This window comes from Onychostruthus taczanowskii, unplaced genomic scaffold (genome assembly GCF_017590055.1).
Source record: "Onychostruthus taczanowskii isolate IOZ18803 unplaced genomic scaffold, ASM1759005v1 scaffold179, whole genome shotgun sequence".
Classification (NCBI taxonomy): Eukaryota; Metazoa; Chordata; class Aves; order Passeriformes; family Passeridae; genus Onychostruthus; species Onychostruthus taczanowskii.
Genome location: NW_024499006.1, coordinates 497,776 through 519,165, shown reverse-complemented (window position 1 = coordinate 519,165; position 21,390 = coordinate 497,776). Strand labels below are relative to the sequence as shown.

The window sequence follows — 21,390 nt, the reverse complement described above, 5'->3', positions numbered from 1 at the left end:
TAGGAAATAAAAATCTTCAGTTATAAACACATACTAAGGAAATATATCTAAATTTCCAGTGTACTTTTCTGCAGGTTACAATATTGTGAAGAGCTTTAATTCCACAACATGGTATGCCTCTGATTAGAAACATACAGCCCACACTTCTCTCCACAAAAAATTAAAAAACTCATGCAATGCTGACCTTTACAACCTGAGTTCCCACTAATACTGAAGAAAAAAAATATCTGCAAGCATGTCTTAATTATATACACGTGCATAACCTTACCAGGTAAAGAGCTTATGTTTTTCATAGCTTATGTAAAGTACCAAGACAATTTATCAAAACATGACACTGACTCAATTTCCTAGCAAAACAGAAAGCCCAAGTCCTTCTATAGACCTCCAAAAAGAAAAAGAAAACACTTGTAAACAGAAATTGTCTGTCAGCTAATTTTCCCTTTAGATTAGCAGAAATTAAACCAAACCCAGATATATTCGACATGCATCCTATTTTACCCATGAACAGAATACATAAAAATGTACCAGGACGTCTATACTTCGTAAGCAAAGATTTAAAAATCAAAATTGGTCCTTTAGGAAACCTGTCCTCAAAGGAGCATCTTACTTCAGTCACTCTCATTTGAAAACGTTCTCATACCCTTTAACATTTAAAAGCCTTTTTACAGCCAGGTGATCTCCCACGGAGAGAAACTAGCCACGGAAGTGTTACAGGCATCCGCGTCTCCCTTTCTCCCCCAAGAGACAGGACAGGAAGATCTTTGTACTTCTCCCTCTCCCCTGCCCATCACCCCAGCTTTCTGGCAGCAAAAGGGCAAGAGGGAGGAATTGCTGCCGGATGCAAACCTCTCTGGCCTCTCCTGCATTCCTGCCCCAGTCATTACTCCCCTCCTCCATGGAGCGGGCCCCCCATCCCATTCTACCTTCGCCCCCGGGTCCGGACTTACCGGATAACGGGGCTGTAGGGGCTTCGAGACCGGCGCCAGCTGCTGTAGGGGCTGGGCGACACATCCCCGCCGCGTTCGTACGAGCTGTGCCGGCTGTAGCTGGGGGATCGACGTCGGCTGTAGGGGCTGAGTGGCGAGCGGGCGCCCACCGGGCTGAGCGACTTGCGGCTGCGTTGACTCTGCGAGGAGCGGTGCAGAGGAGGACTGTCATCCCGGCCGGGGCTGGGCGACGAGCGCTGCCGCCGGTACGCCTTGGGCTCGAGCTTGTCGTCCCGGTAAGCTTTCGGAGGGTCCTTGTACGCTGACGGTGGCTCTTTAGCCGCTTTAGTTCGGCTCCGGTGCGATTTGCTCTCCCGGTCTTTCCTGCTGCTGCTGGGCGAGGGGAAGGAGCCCTTCCTGCGGCCGTCGCTGCCACAGCCGCTGCTGCTGCTGCTCTTGAGTCCCTCCCGGTCTTGGCTCCCAGTGTGGTTGTGGCGGCTGCGAGATTTGGAGGACGAAGAGGGCTCGGATGCCCCGCGACCCGGTGCCGCCGTCCCCTCCTGCTGCGCCTTTTCCTCTCCCCGTCGGCGATGCTCTCGGTGCCGCTCCTTGGAGCGCCCGCTGCGGCCGCGGTGCTCCCGACGCGACCGGCCGCTTCGCTCCGCCTCGCCCCGCTGCCGCTGGGTCCCACCGCCCGAGGAGGAGCCCGGGCTGCCCCCGCCGCTGCCCCCGCCTGCCGCGCCGCTGCCCAACAGTCCCTCGGACTGGGAGCTCACGTCGTCGTATTCCTCCACCAGCGTGCTCAACCCACCGCTACCGCGCCGCTTCTCCGCTTCCTGGGTACCCCCGCCGCCACCGCGGCCCCGCCGCCGCTTGTGCCGGGAGCCCGACCGCCGCTTGCCTCGCGGCCGCTTCCGCTCCCCGCCATCCCCACAACAGGAGGAGGCGCCGGTGGCCGCCAGGAAGAGCAGGGACTGTGGCGGCAGCGGGGGCTGCAGCAGCGGGGGCTGCAGAAGCGGCGGCTGCAGCAACGGGAACAGCAGCGGGTGCGGGGCCGGCGGCGGCGGCTGCGGCTGGGCCGCGAAGCGCTTCCGTCTCCGGTGGTGCAGCCGCTTCTTGTCGGCAGCCGCCTCCACCGCCGTGCTGCCGCCACCGCCGCTGCCCCAGCCCCGGCTGCCCCCGCTCCCGCCGGCCGCCGCGTCCGATGTGCTCGGCATCGAGCTCGCTCACGGCCGAGGGCGCAGCCCAGGGAACCCGCCGCCACCGTCGCGCTCAGGGCGCCATGGGGACCCGGCGGCGCCGCGCACACGTACCGGGACGGACACCCGCGGGCCGCGCCGGGGCCTCGCTCGCTCCCGCACCGCCCGCTTCACATGGGGCCGCACCAATACATACGGGGTCGGGCTGAGGCCGGGGCTGGGCGCGCTGCCCGATGCGGCGGAGCGGCACCGGCAGCGTCCCACAGGCCGGCGCGGCCTCTCCCGCAAAACGGAAGTGTCTCCTGGCGGCGGCGGCTCCTCACTTCATTCTGGGCCGCGGGCGCCGCCGCGCAGGGACACGGGCACGGGGCGCGGGCCTCCTCCACTTCTTCCCTCAGTCGCTCCCGGCAGGGCGGCTGGGTCAGGCCGGGCCGGGCCGCCTCCGGGCGAAGTATCCGGGGCCCTCCGCGGCTCCGATCCCGGCTCTCCTGCCCGGCGGGTCCGCACGTATCGGGGCCGCTCCCGCGCCGCCGGTGCCCAGGAGCGCTCTCGCGGCCTCAGCGCCGCCTCGCGCGGGTGACACACGCACCGGGGGGGGTACACAGACACGGCCCGGCGGCACGCGGCGCATGCGCGGCCCCGAAGCGGGCGGGGGAGGGAGACCACTCCCCGCCAATCGGGCGCGGCGCTGCCGCTTTCACCCGCATGCCCGAGAGCCGCTCGCTCTCGCGAGACTTCACCCGGCCCCTCCCCCGTCCCCGGTGCCTCTCGCGGTAACTGTCCTTCTCGCGGTAACTGCGCCTCGGGTCCCGCAGGCGGTGATCGTTGCGTGCCAGGGAGCAAAGATGGCGCCCGACGAGGTAGGGGGAGCAGGAGCGAGCCCCGACCTAGAGGTGTGTCGCCCGCCGGGTACCCTCCTCGTCTCTCTCCCTGTGCTCTGTGGAGGCAATGGGCAGAAACAGAAAATTCCACCTGAATACGAGGAAGAAGTTTTTTACTGTGTGGGGGACTGAGCACCAAATAGGCCGCCGAGAGAGGGTGTTGAGTGTGCCTCACTGGAGGTGCTCCCGAACCGTCTGGACGCATTCCTGTGTCAGGTGCTCTGAGATGACCCTACTTGGGCAGGGAGGTTGGACCAGGTGACCCACTGTAGCACCTGCCCACCTCACCCGTTCTGTGAGCTGCAGCAGTGCGGGCGCCGCGTCAGGCTCTGGGAGGTGCTGTAGGAAAATCGCCGGTACCCTGATGGTTTCCCCTGCTTTTATTGTATATAGACCTTGGTTATCGACTGGAGGGCGTGAGAGAAAACCTCTTCAGATAAAACGCTTGTGTTACTCTGAAAGAGTGAAGCCACTTCTCTGCTTCATGGAAAGTACTTTTTCTTAACTGTCTTACGCTACTGAAACTAAGTACAATTTAGGAAACTTTGGCTATTTTAAGTTTCCCTCCAAACCATCCGATTTGAAAGCAGAATCTATTGTCTTTCCTTAGGGATTTAATAGTTTTCTGGCCACCTTTACTATCTGTTGTTAGCTTATATACACACTGGTTACATTTGTTTGTAAAACACACAAAAAAGACCAAAACAAAGGAACCCACCTGTTTTTCCCTGTTGTATTTCAGCTCCTTAAAATCACTCTTTCTTCTCACTTTCTAAACCCAAATAAAAATATTCTGCCTGTCCAGGTCCTGTGTGTCGTCTGCTGTCCAGCAAATCTTTTCACAAGTATGTTCAGTAATTCACCTTTCACCTCTCTGTTCCAGCTTACATTTCTTCCAAACGTCATCAAGTCATTCATTACATATTTCTCTAGTTGTACACACACACACACAGAGGCATCTGCACTTTCCCTCAGGCTTCCTCTTAAGGTGTGAATTACTTGGAGAACAACCAAGTTGCTTGTTTTCTATTTTCTAACGATGTGCCATAGGATGGTGAAGGAAAAAGCCTGATGTGCTGGCCCACCTGCCATTTCAGGAGAGAAGGTCCCTGTCCAAGAAGGATTACTCTAAACTAGGTAGTGACTGCATTCATACTTTGTGAAAATGCAGGTTTTTATCAGCATGCCGTGCCTTGTGAAAATATTGTGCATCTCCCTGCTGTTGGGGAATAGCTTATCTTTCCATAGTGGTCTGGAAACTGCTCTCAGCTTTGCTGATATCCTTTTCTGCTTACCTTGTATGTGAATATTCAGCAACTATGAAGAGGTTCTCCAGGACTGTTGCAGCACACTCAGCAAAGCCAGTGTGCCATCAGGCCTCTAGCACATTGGCAAAAAAACCCAAAAACAAAACCCAGAAAGCCAGCAACCCTACATGACAGAGCAGCTGTAGAAACTGTGGATAATTACACAGGGTTGATCTGGACAAAGCAACACAGGATGCAATTTGTAATTTATTCCCAAGTATTACCTGGCATTTCTGGATGAGGGATATCTTATTTGAAAGAGTTGTGTCATTAGCAGTAGAGTGCTGGTGTTTCTGCACCTGGAGCAAGCCTCATGACTTGTCAGAGAAGCTTAACTAGAAGCTAAGCTGCTAATGACAGCAAGTTTGCTCTGCCTGGAAATGAGCGACACCAGGTTGTAGGGGGATGTGCCAACAGCAATCATGTCAGCTGTCAGCTGACAGGTGATGGCAGCATAGGATTTGACAGTGGAAACCTATCCATAGATTTCTGACATGACAAAGCAGACCTGGAACAGATTCCTTACAGAGAATAAAATCCTTCAGAAGCATTGAAGACATTGATGTCGTAGTGCAAATTGCTGGATTCACAAAGAGCCAGAAAATTCAAGATGCATTACAGCTTATTTCCACAAGTCTTAGTGTGGAACAGCAAATGGTAGGGAGAGCAGTTCCAGATTAGGTTTTAGCAGTGGCACCTGCAGTGGTGCGAGAACCAGTACTCTCTAAAGATGGTTGTTCCACAACAAACTGAAACTTTGTGCCACAGGAATGTTGGTTGCAGGGATCTCATACCTTGCAAGGTATTACTATATGGTCAGCAGGTGAAAACAGTGGTAAACACTAGAGAAAAACACACCTGGACAGTTGCAGCCAAAATAATATCATCTCCAAAAGTATTTTCATACCAGCTCTAGAAACTGAGCCTTTGGAAAAGCACTTCCTTATCAAGCATCCCTTGGAGGAAACTTGAACTAACACTTAGGTAATTTAACTTTATTTAAGGAAAAAAAACCAAAAAAACAAAACCTCAATTTATATTCTGTTTTTCATTCAATTATTTTGTTCTATCTGCACATTAAGCACATAAGTCTGTTCTGACTGTTCTGTTCTGTTCCCACCTGTTCACCATCTTTAGTGTAACAAAATTGGTACAAATAGATGCTGGTCATGGGTAAGGAGGAGGCTGTGCTACATCTCACAGACAATGGTGCCACTTCTTTTTTTGTTAAGGTTTTTGTTGTACTTTCTTCTTTATTAAAAATGTTTCTGTGTCCTGTCTGTGCCACCATGTATAATAAGTCCTTAGCAATATTCTGATGCAGAACAAACTGTCAATCCATCAAGATAAAAGGAGATAGATAAAGTCTTCAGCAGTTTGAAGATCTTTTTCAGCAGAATACCTCAGGGCTTGTTTGTTGACTTGGTAAGCATTTTTTCTTAAGGATGGTTTTGGTTGGTTGGGCTTGGTTTTTTTTTTTTTTTTTTTTTTTTTTTGTTTTGTTTTGTTTGTTTGTTTTGTTTGTTTGGGGTTTTTTGAGAGGGGAAGGTGTCTGGTTTTCTCTTTCTCCCAAGCAGTAACATGTACCTAGAGTTCTTTGAAATTTTGTTTTCAATCTTACAGCATCAATCTGGTTTTTATCCTAAAAGAACAATTTCTCCCAAGCCACAGAGGAATTCAAATTTCTAGCTTGGTTTTTTTGGTTTGGTTTGGTTTGGGTTTTTTTCTGTTGTTTAGTTGGGTTTTTTTAGATAAATATGGAAGTCTTAGAAGACATTTTTACTCTCTGACGTACTGTATGCTTTCATATGTCTTCTAACCATTTTAGAAAAACAGTCTGGTGTCTACATACACTGTCTTGTGTAGTCTGTAGTTTTTGTTACTACCTCTGCTACTTCTTTGCTGCAACTGTATTTGTATTTTGTCCTAAGATTGTTTATTGACTAGAGTGCAATAATTCATGTTTCCCAAGGCCCTGTGGAAAAGCTGACTAGATTAACTATATCCATGTTTGTTCTTCTCAACAAGAAGAATGTTGCAATGATCTGGGAACTCAGCTGTTGAAAAAAACCAGAGAAGGATAAAGACCTTTGTTTTGGCTGGTCGGGACACAAGTGGACTTACCAGTGAAATGTCAAATACAATCCATGCACTTGAAGAGCTGAGAAAGATTAATGCTGTCTTTAAGTCACCATTAGACCACTGAGTCTCTGTCTGTTGTGATCAATCTTATTCATAGAAAAATGAATTCACAACAGGAGCAGAAAAAGCTATGAAGATCATCAGTGAACCGAAATTTCAGTTTCAGAGGAGACTGGCAGAGCGTGACTTGTCTAGCATAGCTAAGACAGGAAATCACAGCGTTCTATGAACTTAGTTAGAGGCTAGGAAAGGTGTCCCTGCCCATGGGGGGCAGGCTGGAACTCCATGATCTTTAAGTTTCCTTCCAAGCCAGGCCACTCTGTGATTCTATGAAAGGAGATAAAGACCTAGAAGGAAGGACTATTTGCCCTAAGAGACAGAGTTAGTGCAGGCAGTTACAAACAAATAGTCGATCAAAGCTTTTTGGCTTTTAAGCCCAGTCTCTTTTGAAACAGGTTAATTGCCTGTTGATGAGAGACTGTTGCCACTCACCCCAGTTCCTTTGTGAAAGAAATCTATTTGTGCTTCCCAAAGCCATCAGGCTAGAATTTAAGTGGATGAATTGTTTAGCAATTTGATCCATTGCTGAAGCAGTTTTAGCCATGGATGGAAAGGTGTATGCAGCCCTGAAAAAACTCAGAGCACAGAGGACTTTCCAGATTTTTAACTGCCAAGTTCACAAATATTCAGAACAATCACCTTGTTTCTTAACTCAGTATGCATTTCCTCTGCTGACTGAGCCCTGCTTAAGTGTACCAAGACCTCTACTCACACAAGCATTCTGGAACCACCTTAGGGAGCAGCTTCATGTGGGGGCCTACTTTGGATTTGACACCAAATGCCTGGTCCCTAGGAAAAGGTCTGTGACTTGATTGAAGCCACTATAGCTCCCTACACAAATGCTCTGGCAAACTGTTTTGCAAAAAAGTTTCCCTAGAGGTCAGCATACCAAAGAAGATAAAACAAGAAACTGAATTCACACTGCTTCTACTGCAAGAAATCTGTCATCCTCCAAGTGCCCTCATAGCTGCTGCTCTTGGGGCAGCTGTTAACTCTAAAAGTAAGCTAAGATCATCCATGCCATTGCCCACTCAAACTTTGGGGTAAAAGCTAACATTTTTCTCAACTTGAAACTGCCTGGGAAGATGATACCATAACCCCAGACCTAAAGTAGAGAATTCTGCCTCAGAAATTATGGGGGTTAACTTTTCAGGAGTGTCAAACATTCAGAGCAGACAGCCTGGATGATGTACAACAGACTGCCTCACTGCTTTATCTCTGTTTTTCCAATAAGTACATGAAACAACATAATTTTTCACATGAGCAGGGGCCATTAAAAAACAAAAAACAAAACAACACCCCTTCCCTTCCCTTCCCTTCCCTTCCCTTCCCTTCCCTTCCCTTCCCTTCCCTTCCCTTTCCATTTTCTCTTCCTCCTTCTTTTCTGTGTCTCATCTTTCCCTACCAGTACACACTGGGGAAATCTCTGAAGACAATTCTTCCCAGTCCTGCACTAGCAGAAGGCACTGAATACCCATACCCATCTCCCAGCCTAGGCACTGCCTCTGTCACCTTGTGGGAAGGAGGTGTGTATCTTCTGAAAGGGGTCAGGGCTGTGGATCATCTCAAAATAAAGGGACCATCTGCACAAATTTGCAAAAGGCAAGTGGTTTTTTTAAACTCATCAGTGTTCAACTGAGATAGGTTTTTACAGGATGGTAAACCCCCACATCACTGACACTAGCAAGGCTCAAAGGTCAAGCCTTCAGTCTGGTGTAGGATGTGCTTCTCATCTAAATGGTTGCAAACCCCTTGGAGGTGAGCAACACCTATTAATTTCCCCATTAATATTCTTTTTTTCTCCTTGTACTCATTTTTGAAATGTCTGGTCTGTATTCTATGGAAGAACATGCTAAAACACAAGAGCCTGAGGGCAGCAGCACTCCCTCAGAGGGAAGGTCCATCTGGCCCAGTACTCTGTCTCCAAAGTGTCCAACCACCAGTGTCTGAAGAAGAGCACTGAAGTCTAGTCCTGACAGGGTCCTGGTGGTGCTCACAGGCCTCAGTGGCTGGGACTGGCCTGCCCTGGGATGCCCAGCCCCACCACCTCCTGCCAAGGGCCCAGGGGACGTGTCCCACCTCTGCCTGGGACCTTCAGTCCCTGCCTGAGCCCTGCTGTGGGTGTGCCCATCTCTGCCTCTGTCTCCTGGGTGGGCCTGGGACCTGCACTGCAGAGCTGCTTTCTGGGGTGGAGCCCTCAGACCTGGTCAGACCTTGTCATGCAGAGCTCTGGGTTTAACATGGCATAACTGCTCTGTTCTATTCTATTGGCTGCATTCACCATGAGTCAAACAATGGTGAGACTGTTATTTGTGTGAAGTTCCAAGGAGTTTCTGATCCAAAAACACATTCACGAACACATGACACACAGGTTACAACTGGAAATAGGATATTATTTTAATTTTTTTTTTGTCTGAATCAGTTTCAGAGCTGATGCTCACAACCATTACCACAATGTGCACATGTAGCCAGGAGCAGACTATGTTCTTCAGTTTAGCTTGAAAAATCCTCTGTAGTATGGCAAAGGCAAGTGACAGAGTTACAGAATGTAGCAGCAGGCATACAGGCCCAGCAGATCCTGTTTCCTGAAAGTTCAGAACATGAAGAATGAGAATCAGAAGCAACAACACAAGAGGTGTGTACTATCTTGGGCATATTCCAAAGTGTAACGCATATCAATGACAAACACACTTTTTGCCTTCCAAGATTTGCTTCATTCCTGTGCTCCCAGGCCAAGAATGCATGACAAGAACTCTTGTGTTTGTCCTGTGCTTGCAGGCAGGAGAACTGAGAAGTGGCATCTCTGGATGGATGCAAGAATCCCACAGGAAATGGAGCCAAGGGAAGAGCAGAGCTCAGTCCCACTCCAAGCTTGCAATGGGCAAAAGAGCCAGAGAGAGCCGGGGCACAAGTGATGCCTTGGATGTGTGAGGGCAGCAGGCAAGAATGGAGTCGTAGGGGCCCAGAGGAGCCCTGACAGGGGGCTGTGCCAGTGCTACAGGAGGACAAGAAGCAATCCCCAGGCCACCCTTGGGGCCCACCCTGGGATTCTGGAAAGTTTCTTGCCCACAGCTGCAGGGCATGACAGGCCATCTTCATGGGGCATGAGCAGCAGGCAGCAACCGAGCCAAAAGGGACTGAAGCAGCAGTGAACAGTGATCATGCTCAGTGCTGCAGAGGAAGTCAAAACTCCCTGGGAACCAATGCCAATATGCCCTGGGGGAAGATTCCTTCTTGACCCAGGTGCTACTGATTTGCCATCCTGAAAATGAACTCTGGAATTAATGGACCCCATGGAAACACAAATCTCCTTAGAGAACCACATCCCATCCTGCTTGTTAGCCAGAGACAGCTGGACAGGACAACCCAGGGTCAGCCAGGCCAAGTGCCAGTGGCACAACAGATAGAGTCTCCAAGGATGCTCAGGTAAGTCTTATCCAAAGAGATAGATCATTGGTTGGTTTTTTTTTACTCTTTCCTTCTCATAATAAACCAAAACTCTTCAAGGGATCTTTAGAAGATCCTGCCCTTAAAAATGACAACAGGCTGGGCACAGGGAGGGGCGAGGTGAGAATTTGGTGCTGCCCTCACCACTGAAGGGGGTCAGTGCAGGGAAAGAGACAAGAAAAAGCTCAGACTGACACACACATCTGCCTTCCTCCAACAGAGAACCCTGGATACTGGGCTCATTCATCAAAGCAGCAGGAACTTGGCTTTTAGAAGTTTTACTTCACACCGAACATGAACTAAACTCCTGTTCAGCTGGCACTGATTGAGGTTTGTTGTGGTTCGATTTGTGGCTGGCAGCAGCAGGCAGGCAAGGAGACTCCACACGGCTTCTGAGGGTGCTGATTAGATGGGAGTTTATTGGGGGTCCCATCCCTGGGAACAGCATGGTTACTGGGGGGGAAGGGGGAAGGAGGGGGAGCCTAGGGGAGGGAAGGGGCAAGAGAAGGGGAAGGCTAGGAGAGCAGAAGGGCTAAGAAGAGGGGAAAAGGCTAAGAGAGGGACTGATTTCACTGGCACAGTTTACGAGTGGAATCAGACTTGGGCCAATGGGATTACAGGTACATGATGGTTCAGGGTAGGACCACAGGCTTAGGATATACCATACATTTTGGAGGGGTGAGACAGGGCATACCATTTAAATAAAATGCAATACTACAGAGGTTATGTATTTTTAGGGTTCAAGGTGGTAGGGATGATCCTGTGATGTGCCTAGGACTTTTTCACTAGAAGATATTCCTGAGAAGATGAGGCAGGAAAAATCCTCTAAAAATCCTCTTCTCTACCAGGCTGGTTTCAAGCTGTAACTCACTTGATAACTTTCCAGTAGTTTTAGTAAAACATCCTAAGGAGAAGGAAAATGCCCAGCTGCAAGCCTGGCTGGAGTGATTTACAGCTCCCTGAAAGCTGCAAGCAAAGCAGCTTGGGAAGCAAAGAAAGAACAGGCAGACCTGCCCTTGCTTGGGTAGCCCAATCTGTGGCAAGCCCTACCACAAGGGAGAGAGATTAAAACTCAGTGAAGTATAGATTTTCTCCACATTTTTGACTGGTTTGCCCAAAATTGTGCTTGATGCTTATTTTTCAGTTATCTATCAATTTTCAACTTTATTTTTGAATGGGATGAGAGGAACAGAGGGTTTTAATGGTCATTGAGCTAATGACCACACCATTGTGCCCGTCAACCCCAATCCAATGGGGTTGTAGAAAAGAAAAAAAATCTAAATTAAAAAACAGCGTGGCAAGAAGTTTGCACAGACACTGGCATGAAATGTCAGGATGTCCTTACCTCTCGGAGTGGTGCAGGCAAGCAGCATTGAGAACAGAGAATATGGGCTGTCATCTCACCAGATTTAAATAGGCCAGCCCATGTGCCTGATGTACACAGCACCCTCTCATCACAAAAACGTAAAACTAGCAGGTAACATGCTTCTAAAGGAGAAGCACTTGGACTAAGACTTAAAATGATTGTAAAAGTCAGAGGCACGAACAAATAATGGCACAGCATGGCCCACACACCCATTTTTTCTCCTGATGCCATGTACCTGCAGGGGAGAAAGGTCTGCTATGGCAGATTTGGAAGGCAGTCAAGGTTGCCAGTACAGAACAGCCGACTGTAACATCAGCAGTCCACAGACTCCATGGATGGCAACCTGAGTGAGCAATGCACTGTGATGTCACATCCCTCACTGCTTATGTTTGGGCATGGGCAGAGCCTGTCTCAGACTCACTCGTGCCTGGACTCCTGGCAAGCACGCTTGGGAGGAGTGGAAGCCTGTGAGGTCATTGGGTGCTGCTGTCAGCAACTCTCAGTTCTCATTCACAAGACTTTGTTTCCTCAGCCCTACCTGGTTCAGGAAGCTGAGTACTGTGTGTGGTGCTTGCAGCAGCACAGGTGAGCGGCACAGGAAACATAGCTACAGGGTGGCCCTGGGGTGGGTGATGGTGTTTGGGGAGCTGTGAGTGTGTTCTTCTTGAGGGGCCTGGGCATTTCTTCTACCTGCCCATCTCCCTGGGACAGCAAGCGACCATTTTTCAGTGTCACGCCAACAAGAGAGAGCAGCTGCTGTCCCCAGCTCTGCTGCAACATGCAAACATGGCCACGGAGACAGAGTGGAACTGCCCCATCTGCCGTGACATTCCAGGTGAAATCGCTTCTGTAACACCCTGTGTCCACCTGTTCTGCCTGGGCTGCATTGTGCGGTGGGCCAAGAGGAAACCATCATGCCCCCTGTGCAGGCAGGCTATCAACAGCATCATTTACTCTGTTCGGTCAGAGGAAGACTTTCTGGAGATAGTTCTTCCAAGCCCCTCGGACTCATCCACTGCTCACCACCAGGATGAGCAGGGGGCTGCAGAGCTGATGCCCAGGGCTTATGTAGCTGGCTTCCCACCTCAGGTCTGGGCAGATTTTTTCCAGGACTGCTCAGAAATCCTCGAGCCCTTGCTGCCCTGGCTGAACCAGGAGCTGTTGGAGCTGCTCAGGACACGCTGGTGGGAGGTGGCACTGGCACAGAGTGCCATCATAGCAAATTTGTGCCGCTATGGGCTGAGTGAGGAGGCCTTGGTCCGGGAGCTGCACCCCCTGCTGCAGGAGCAGACGGTGGCATTTGTGCGCCGGCTCATCGATGTTGCGGCTGACAGGTGCAGTGATGAGATCCTGCGGCAGATGAACCTCAGGAACTCCCATGCGGAGGAGGAGGAGGAGGAGGAGGAGGAGCAGGAGGGTCCCACAGCTATCCCTGGCCCCTCTGCATCCCCCCAGGGGACTCGCCCTCCCACCCTGGCCTCCTCCTGCAGCCCTGTAGTCTCCAGTGTGGAAGTGGACGTTGGAACGTTGGAAGCCACCCTCCGCGGGGGGCCCGGGCGCTCTCCATCCGCGCCAGTCCCTGCAGAGCGGGAGCAGCCCCCGGAGGAGCCCGGCAGCCGGGCAGCAGCAATAGCAGGCCCCTCTGCCCAGGGCTACAACTGCAGCACTTCCGCTGCTGGCCGGGACAGGGACTGCTTGCCCGAGGGGCTCCGGCGCCCAGCAAAGAGGAGGACCTCTAGCCCTCAGGACTCTCCCCAGCCCCCGAAGAGGCCGTCCCGCCGCCGGCGGCACAAGCCAAGAACCCTTGATAATAGAAAAAGGAAATAAATAGTTTGTTTGACACAGTCTCTGTGGCTTGCTTTCTCCCCCTTCTCCTGGTGTCTTTTCCCTCTCCCCTCACATCCCACTGTGCATGGCAACTGCCTACTTTTGGGCACGGCCATTGGCCTCCGGAGCCGCAAGGCCATATCCGCGGCATCTTCACCTGCAACAAATCCCGCTGCAGCTGCGGGTGGAGCAGGCAGCAGGGACAGCAGGCTTATCAGAAGAACCACGGTTCTCCTGAACCTGCACCCAGTTCTCCTCCCTGTCCACCTGTCCACTGTCACTTTCTGCTTTGCTTTCTCGACGTCAGCCAGGGCACCCTCGCTCCTCGGAAGGCTGTCAGGGAGGCACAGAAAATGAGCGGGGCCACAAGAGCTAGAGACAAGACTTGGAGTAATAGGATGTGGGGGGAAGGGAAGGGCAGGGAAGGGAAGGGAAGGGAAGGGAAGGGAATAGGTGACTGAATGGGGCTGCTGGCAGTGCAAAGATCTAGAGCATGAGGAGGTACCCAAGGGTCTCAGGCCTTTATCTGCTGGAGAGCACTGGCAAGACCAAGAGGATCCCTTCAGAAAGACCACTACAGTGCTTTCTGTTCTCATGCACTGCAGAGATGGGGCAGCAGCTGTAAGATATAGGGTGCAGAGATGTTGCAAGGGATTCCATTGCTTTGGAGCACCCACTGGTGTCCTGCCAGACACGGAAAGGAATGTTGTCTCCAAGAGCCATTAGGCTGGGGGCATGTGGTTACTCTCACAAGCCCCTGAGATCTTGAGTCAGAATATGTCTTGGACTTCTCCTGAGTGGTTTACCACCCTATGTGACAAGGAGATGAAAGATCTCACTCAAGTGCTCAGGGAATAGCTGGTCGCCAGCACTGAGGTCAGGAAGGAATTTTTCTCCTGGGACAGGTTGATGATGGTACCTGAGGTTATTTTACCTTCCTCTGCTGCACTGAGCATGACCACTGCTTAGGGCTTCTTCAGTCTCTTTTGTCTGAGATGCTGCCTGCTGCTCATGCCCCATGAAGATGGCCTGTCATGCCCTGCAGCTTGGGAGAGAATGTGTTTTTTTTGTTTTGTTTTTTTTGTTTATTTTTTTTTGTTGTTGTTGGTTTTTTTTGTTTGTTTGTTTTGTTTTGTTTTTTGTTTTTTGTTTTTGTTTTTGTTTTTTTTTTTTTCCCATGGTGGATTGTAAAGTGTCCTCAGGTGTTTTTTTACCTTCTTCTGCAGCACTGAGCAATGGCCTGTTGTCAGGGCTTCTTTGGGCCATTTTGGCCAGGTACTGCTGCTCATGCTCCACAAAGTGGCCTTTGTGGCCTACATCTTGGGGAAAGAAGCTTTCCAGACTTCCTAGGTGGGCCCCAAAATGGCCGTACCAGTCTACCCTGCCCATCTTTCCCAACTCTCAACACTGTTCTAAATCAGTCCAGCTCAACAGCAAGGGATGGCCAGGGATGGTGCTGTGCAGGGTTTAGAAAGAACTCTGTGGCAGCTCCCCAGGGCCCCCCCAGCAAGTTCTGCCACTTGGCACAGGGGCAGTCTTCTGTGCATATACTTGGGTCTCTAAGGGCATTGTTCCCCATGGGGATGATGCACCAGAGGGAGCCCATCACCAATGCGAGCACTAGTTGTCTCTTCTGGGCCATAAATAAGTCCTTGTAGACTGTGTTTCCCAGAGAAAGGGGAACCAAGTCATGCCTATTCCTGCTTTTGTGGGTTTGTGCTTTTTGTCTTTACCATTATAGGTCCCTGGTTGAACATCTGTGACTCCTGGGCTCCCACATCTGATATCAACTGAAACAAAAAGGTCTTTTCTCCATGTTTTATTTTCTCAATACTGGTCCTCTTTGTGAAACTTTTGGCAGGCCACCATGTCAAGAAATTGGAGACCAGTATACACAGAGAAATTTCCCCTGATGACAATTCTTCCCAGCTTGGGACTAGCAGAAGGCACTAAATACCCATAACCATCTCCCAGTCTAGGCATTGGCTCTGTCACTTTGTGGGAAGAAGGCATGTACCTTCTGAGGGGGGTGAGAGCTGTGGATCATCTCAAGATAATGCAACCATCTGCACAAATTTGCAAAAGGTGTTTTAAAATTTTGCTGGATTTATCCAGTTTTGCTGTGTTTCCACAGGACAACAAACCCCCACATCTCTGACATTATCAAGGCTAAAAGGTCAAGCCCTCAGTCTGATCCAGGATGTGCTCCTCAACTACACAGTATCTAGCTAGCACCTACCTCCTCGAGCCAGCTCTGACATTCACAGGATTTACAACCACCCATAGCAAAGTTCTATCTGTAGACACAGTACCTTATTTTTAACCCTTCTTTTGACACTTCCCTTTTTCAGTAGGCATTTTGACAGTTATCAAATAAAACAGAAGGATTACTGTTTTAGACACATGCTTTAGAGATGACTAATATTTAACACATTAGTCTGGCAACATTTTAGCTAACAGGTCTGCTTTGTGGTACTGATAAAACCCCAACCCTGTCTAATAAGTTTTCCTTCATAGAAGAAGCAAAAAGGAAAAAGAACTCTAACAGAAACATACCAAGCATGCTGAGCTCAGTTGAAGGTAAACCTCAACTCATTGCTTTCAGTACCTTGTCTAGTGTCTAAAATATAGCATTTAAACTGCTGATTATCATCATGCCTCCACTCTTAGCCAGGACATCCATGAAGCACAAACTCAGTCTTACCAGATCCTCTTCTTTGTGCCTAGGATACTGACAAACAGTAAGCTGTCACAGCATCAATACAGAACAAAAGGGTGTAAAATGCACAACCCATAAGAAGCACAGAGAGAAGGATAACACTACCTACCTCAAGGTCCCAGATCCTCCTTCAGACTTTCCATGGAAAAAGAGTGCAAGGGTGCTATCATAGCTGTGGTCATGGCTGCAGTGGGTCTGCGGACAAAGCTTCTTCCTACCTGCCTTCAACCTCTTTTTACTCTTTGCTCACAGCACAAGCACAGGCAGCAACATTAACCAGACCAGTGGCTCACACACTGTAACCATTTACTGCCTACTCCCTTTCTGAGAGGAATGAGAGTGAGGTCTGTGAAGAGGACAGCAGAGGGGTAGAGCAAATATAGGTCTAACACTGCTGCAGGTGCTATCTCACCTGTTACTCAGATAACAAGAAAATACCTGAAAATCAGTATGGATGCTGCCAGGAAGAGGAAACAAAAAGAAGGCACGTTATCCAGTTTGCAGTTTGGCACTGTTAGCCTCATGGGCCTCACAGGCTGTTTTTCCACCTTGCTTTTGGCACCAGGAGAATGCCAGTGCTTTGTGCCTATCCCTGGTGTGCACAGTTTTAGTTCCTGATCCTCATCTTACCTCCCAAAGCATTGCAAAGACCTACTGAGCTTTCATCTGAGTTCTGTACACTTCCTGATTTCTCCCTTTGCTGCCACAGCTGTCCATGGATGATGGCCACTTGCTCTCAGGTCATGCAGAAATCAGATTCCTCCCTCCTCTTCTTGCTCTTCTGCAAAAAAACATGGCCAAATCAAATAGAAATTAACTAGGAAAAAAAATGTAATTGCTACCAAGTTAATTAAGTGAATCAATGCATATTTTTAAATCAACATTCTGCACAGCATGTTTTAGTTTAAGATAAACTATGGGGTGGAGCCTGAGAAATGAGCTACCTCCCCTTTAGTTCTAACTGCTCACCTTTCACCAATAAGGAGAGACAAATGGGAGAAGGTGCAAGTGTTGCGCTGTGTTTTGAGGTGGGGGCACCCCGGGGAGGTCCCCGGAGGGTCCCCTAGGCTGTGAGCTGGCTGGCAGCAGCAGGCAGGCAAGGAGACTCCACACGGCTTCTGAGGGTGCTGAGCAGATGAAGGTTTATTTGGGGTCCCAACCCCGGGAACAGCATAGTTACTGAGGAAAAGGGGGGAAGGGGGAGGGAGGGGGCAAGAGGGGAGGGGGAGAGGCTGAGAGAGAAGAAGGGCTAAGAGCCAGACTGATCCCCTAGCACAGTTTAAGAGGGGAATTGAAGTGGGCGCGGAATCAGATTTGGGCCAATGGGATTGCAGATACAGGAGGGTTCAGGGCAGGACCACAGGCTTAGAATGTACCATACATTTTGGAGGGGTGAGACAGAGCATACCATTTAAATAAAATGGAATACAACATGCAAGTAAAAAAAATAACAGTTTACTAAAAAAGAAAATAGCCACAACTTAGGTAACAGTAATAATCACAAGGTACAAAGGTACTGAATCCTATGGACTCCCCAGGAACAAAGAAAACAAGGGAGAGGAGAAGCCCCATCCCAAAATGGCGGTCTCCAAAGAAGATCATATGACCCAGGGGACAAAGACAGGATGGCAGAGAAGCCCGACTTGGCTCAGCCTTCCCCCTGAAGTGTCAGTTCCCTGGGACTGGCACTGCCTGGGGCAGCTGACACCTGCAGTGTCAGCTCCTCTGCTTCTTTTTGGCTGGCCAGATCCAGTTGGTTTGGTCACTGCAGTTTTGAGCACTGCTGCTTTGTGGAGAAAGAAAACCAGCTCACTGGGCACCGAAACCCACAGCCCTGGCCCCAGTGGCTCCAGCTCAGCACTGCAGCTGTGTATTGTGAAATTCCTCCTGAAATAGTTTTGGATTAAAAAAAAAATGCAGTTTCTTGGAGACCTATGCCAGGCAACTTCCCTGGCATCTGAGCAAGAAAAGAGAGAGGACTCTGTGTACCTGTTCCCAGTCTCTTAAAGGAAATCCTCGAACCTCCCACCCCCCGACAGAACGTACCCCTCCATGTTAAAACATTCCAGGTCCAGGTCTGGCCCCCAGGTCTTAAAGAGACATTAACACAAATTGCATGGATTGATGGGGAGGAAAAATGGAACACAACACACATTTTTTGGGTTGCCCAGGACAAGCTGAAAAAAAGAAAATACCTTAGAGCACACACAAACCAAATTATATCCAAAATGGATTGTACCAGTTAAACAGATGGTTAGATCTACTCAGGGTCTCTTGAAAATGGGAAGAGCCTTGGCATATGTCCAATCCTAGGCAGATCTCAAGTGGTATGTGTTATGAATAAAAAGTTATCTATTTTTGTTTAAGGTTACAGAGCTAAAACCGGTTAGACTGGTTGTTGTTAAATTAGCTTAATTGTTAAGAGTTCTTCTTTAATTGCCCATCAATGGTTGGTGATTTAGCCATTGTCCTCCCGATGCTTGCCCAGGAGCTACACCTGGACATGCAGCCCAGGAGAATAGGAGTGGCCTGAGACCACGTATGCAGATGAGGAATGCACTGCTCCAAAATTTTCCCGTTTTCTAGGAAAACCCCTAAAAACAACGAACCAATATAGAATTAGGGGACCCTAGGTGATGTCTAAGCATGGGCATGAAGTCCAGTGCCTGCTTGGATCCTTTTTGCTTCACACCCTGACCTAAAAGGATGTTCACTAAGGAGGGGACCCGGAGTGTTGGACTGAAAAGTAGGAATCTGCGAATCTCCCGTGAGGATGCAGTCCCCAGCTCTGCCTGCAGACCAGCGGACAGAGCTGCATCACCCTCCTCCTCCGTGCCACTCTTGGGGACAGCGGCGGCGTGGGCGCGACCCGTCGATTTCTCCCCACCTGAGCTGAATCTCTTTAATAAAGGCATTGAAAAGGAGAAAGATCTCCTGCCCTATTTATGACAGCTTGGGGACTCGTCCGGGATAGCCACGCCTGAAGAGGACACCAGGACTGGGACGGCCGCCTACCCTGGACCTGCAGGACAGCTGGCTACCAGGACCAGAGAAGATCAGCTTGGGGCAGTGACACCGAGGAGCGCCGGACTGGTGAGAATCTCCGGCGGCGGGAGAGGGAGGCGAGCGAGTGGTGTGTGAGTGAGACGAGGGCCGGCAGCTTGGCCCCTCGAAGTGAGTGTGGACCCCTCAGTACCGCGGTTCCGCACCCCCGCGAGGGGGCCGGCCGGGAACAGGGGGAAGCGAGTGGAACTGGTGATTGAGGCGCCTCCAAAGGGGTAAAGAGGACCCCCCTCCGGGCGTGCGGAGGAAATAGTTGTGTGAGTGGCACGCACCCCAAAAGCCCTGGTACAGGTCCTAACGAAGGAAGTTAGGCCATTTAGGTAATCAGGCAGTTTTCTTTGTAGGTCCTGACGGTCAGGCACGAGGTCTGGCAGAGGAAGCCTTATCTCAAGTGTTTTAAGGTCCGGACAAGAAAGTCACAGGTCCCGAGAAGGATTCGGGCAAATCTACAGGTCCCGAGAAGGATTCGGGCAAATCTACAGGTCCCGAGAAGGATTCGGGCAACTCTAAAAGCCCTGCAGGCAAACAAAAGTCCTGACAAAGGAGGTCAGGCAGACAACCTCAGAGGCCAGGGTCTCGAGGATTTTTGGGTTACTGGGTGAGTCTCGGCAAGGGAGGCCGAGATCTCTCTTAAGTCCTGACGAGGGAGGTCAGACAGACAGCCTCAGAGGCCAGGGTCTTGAGGATTTTTGGTTTGTTTGTTGAGTCAGCGGGAGGCTGAGATCTCAACAAAGTCCTGACGAAAAGGAGAAATTGGAGTTTTGGCAGAGGAGGCTGGGGCTTCTTAAATAAGATACATTTTCTTTAGGGTAAAGACATCTTTGTGATTTTTTTTGTTTTTGAGGAAAATATGGGAGGGTGCAACAGTAAGAAAAGTGGCCAGAGACTGAGGAATATAGCCCCCCAAAGCCCCCTAGGTGAACTATTAGAAAAATGGGACTCTATGGAAGCCACAGAAGGATTAGATAAAGTTAAGATGATCCATTACTGTTCAGAAGTGTGGCCAGAATTAGATGTGCAAGGAGGGTGGCCGTGGTGTGGGACAAAAGACAAGTGGATGTGCCAGCAGCTGAATAACTATCTGACAGCTCGAGAAGATACTGATCCTGAGCAATTATTATATGCAGCTTGTTGGTTGGATACCATCAAAGACGAAGGAGTGCGAATTTGTAAAGTGCAGAGGAGGAAAGAGGGGAATGAAAGAGGGGATGCTGGACTTAAAGAAATCGGTAAAAGATGGGACCCCCTAGACTACTTGCCTCCTAATGCCCCTCCACCTTATAACCCTCTCCTTCAAGCACCTCAAATAGCACATCCACCTCTTCCCCCGCCTGCCGTGGGGGCCACTCTCTCACCACCCCCTTCAACTCCTTTAGCTGCTTCTGCACCACCACTAATACCTACTACACCTGCTGCATGCTCCACCCCTTCTACAGCTCCACCTAATATGCACTCAAGCTCTTCTCCCCCTCCTACTGCTGTCCCTCCACCTCCTTCTAGCTGGGACACAAATGCTCCCTTACCTAGTAACCTCTTATCACCAGGTACAGCTGTTGACCTACAGTAGGTCCAAGCTGATGCTAATACCCCTCAAATGAGTAGTTCTGTGTCTGAAGATGGACCATACTGTGGCACCCGATCCAGGACCTCCAAAGCAGAGAGACTTTTTCCCCTTAGAGAAGTTCCTATGGGGGGAGTAGTGGGAGGTGTGGATTTTGTGAATACTCCTTTAACTGCTTCTGAGGTGAGAGGATTCAAGAAGGAGTTAAGGAACTTAGTTGAAGACCCCGTGGGCATTGCTAAACAAGTAGATCAGTTCTTAGGCCCAAATATCTACACCAGGGGGAGATGAATTCTATTCTAAATATATTACATTCCCCAGAAGAGTTCCGAATGATTAGAGCCGCTAGCATGAAAATTTGGGAGAAAGATAACCATCTAGGACCCCAAGTGCCATCAGGGGAAGACAAATTGCCACTAGTGGATCCCAACTGGAACCCTAACCAGGAGGGAGGGAGGAAAGCCATGATGGAGTACAGGTCTCTGATAATTCAAGGGATCAGAGAATCAGTTCCCAAAGGAACTAACACAAAATTGGCATTTGAGGGTGCACAAGAGAAAGATGAAACCCCTGCTACTTGGCTCAATCGCTTAAAGCGGAACTTTCAATTGTATTCTAGAATAGACCCAGACACCAAAGAGGGTGAAGTGCTATTGAAGGTCCAGTTTGTTACTAAATCTTGGCCTGATATACGGAGAAAACTGGAAAAGATTGAAGATTGGCAAGAAAAAGACATTAATGAGTTATTGAAAGAAGCGTTGAAAGTGTATTTGAGGAGGGAAGAAGAGAAAACAAAGACCAAAGCTAGGATTATGGTCTCTGTAGCTAGAGAAAGTGTGGGAGCTAACAACCCTTCCCCACAATCCAAGGCCACAAAAGAGTGGGGGAATCC

General features: G+C 49.8%; 2 protein-coding genes across 7 annotated transcripts in view; one reads left to right on the top strand and one right to left on the bottom strand.

Annotated features, from left to right (window-relative positions):
• The window catches only part of CDK13 (cyclin dependent kinase 13), a 54,410-nt gene extending 52,122 nt beyond the window's left edge, over positions 1–2,288 (bottom strand). For all 6 annotated transcript variants that reach the window (XM_041400357.1, XM_041400361.1, XM_041400362.1 and 3 more), the window contains exon 1: positions 948–2,288. In XM_041400357.1, the coding sequence (XP_041256291.1) occupies positions 948–2,143 (1,196 nt within the window). In that variant the 5' untranslated portion in view covers positions 2,144–2,288. The remainder of the gene's footprint in view (positions 1–947) is intronic.
• Positions 2,289–8,933: 6,645 nt separating this feature from the next.
• On the top strand, positions 8,934–13,537 carry LOC121333734. Its single transcript, XM_041400346.1, has 4 exons — positions 8,934–9,150; positions 9,294–9,941; positions 10,183–10,292; positions 12,058–13,537. Exon 4 carries the CDS (start codon positions 12,115–12,117, stop codon positions 13,153–13,155), a length of 1,041 nt encoding a protein of 346 aa, XP_041256280.1. The 5' UTR covers positions 8,934–9,150; positions 9,294–9,941; positions 10,183–10,292; positions 12,058–12,114; the 3' UTR covers positions 13,156–13,537.
• Positions 13,538–21,390: the final 7,853 nt, after the last annotated feature.

What these genes read in the sequence shown, in the direction of transcription:
- LOC121333734 (XM_041400346.1), top strand. Translation starts at nt 12,115, where the DNA reads ATGGCCACGGAGACAGAGTGGAACTGCCCCATCTGCCGTGACATTCCA.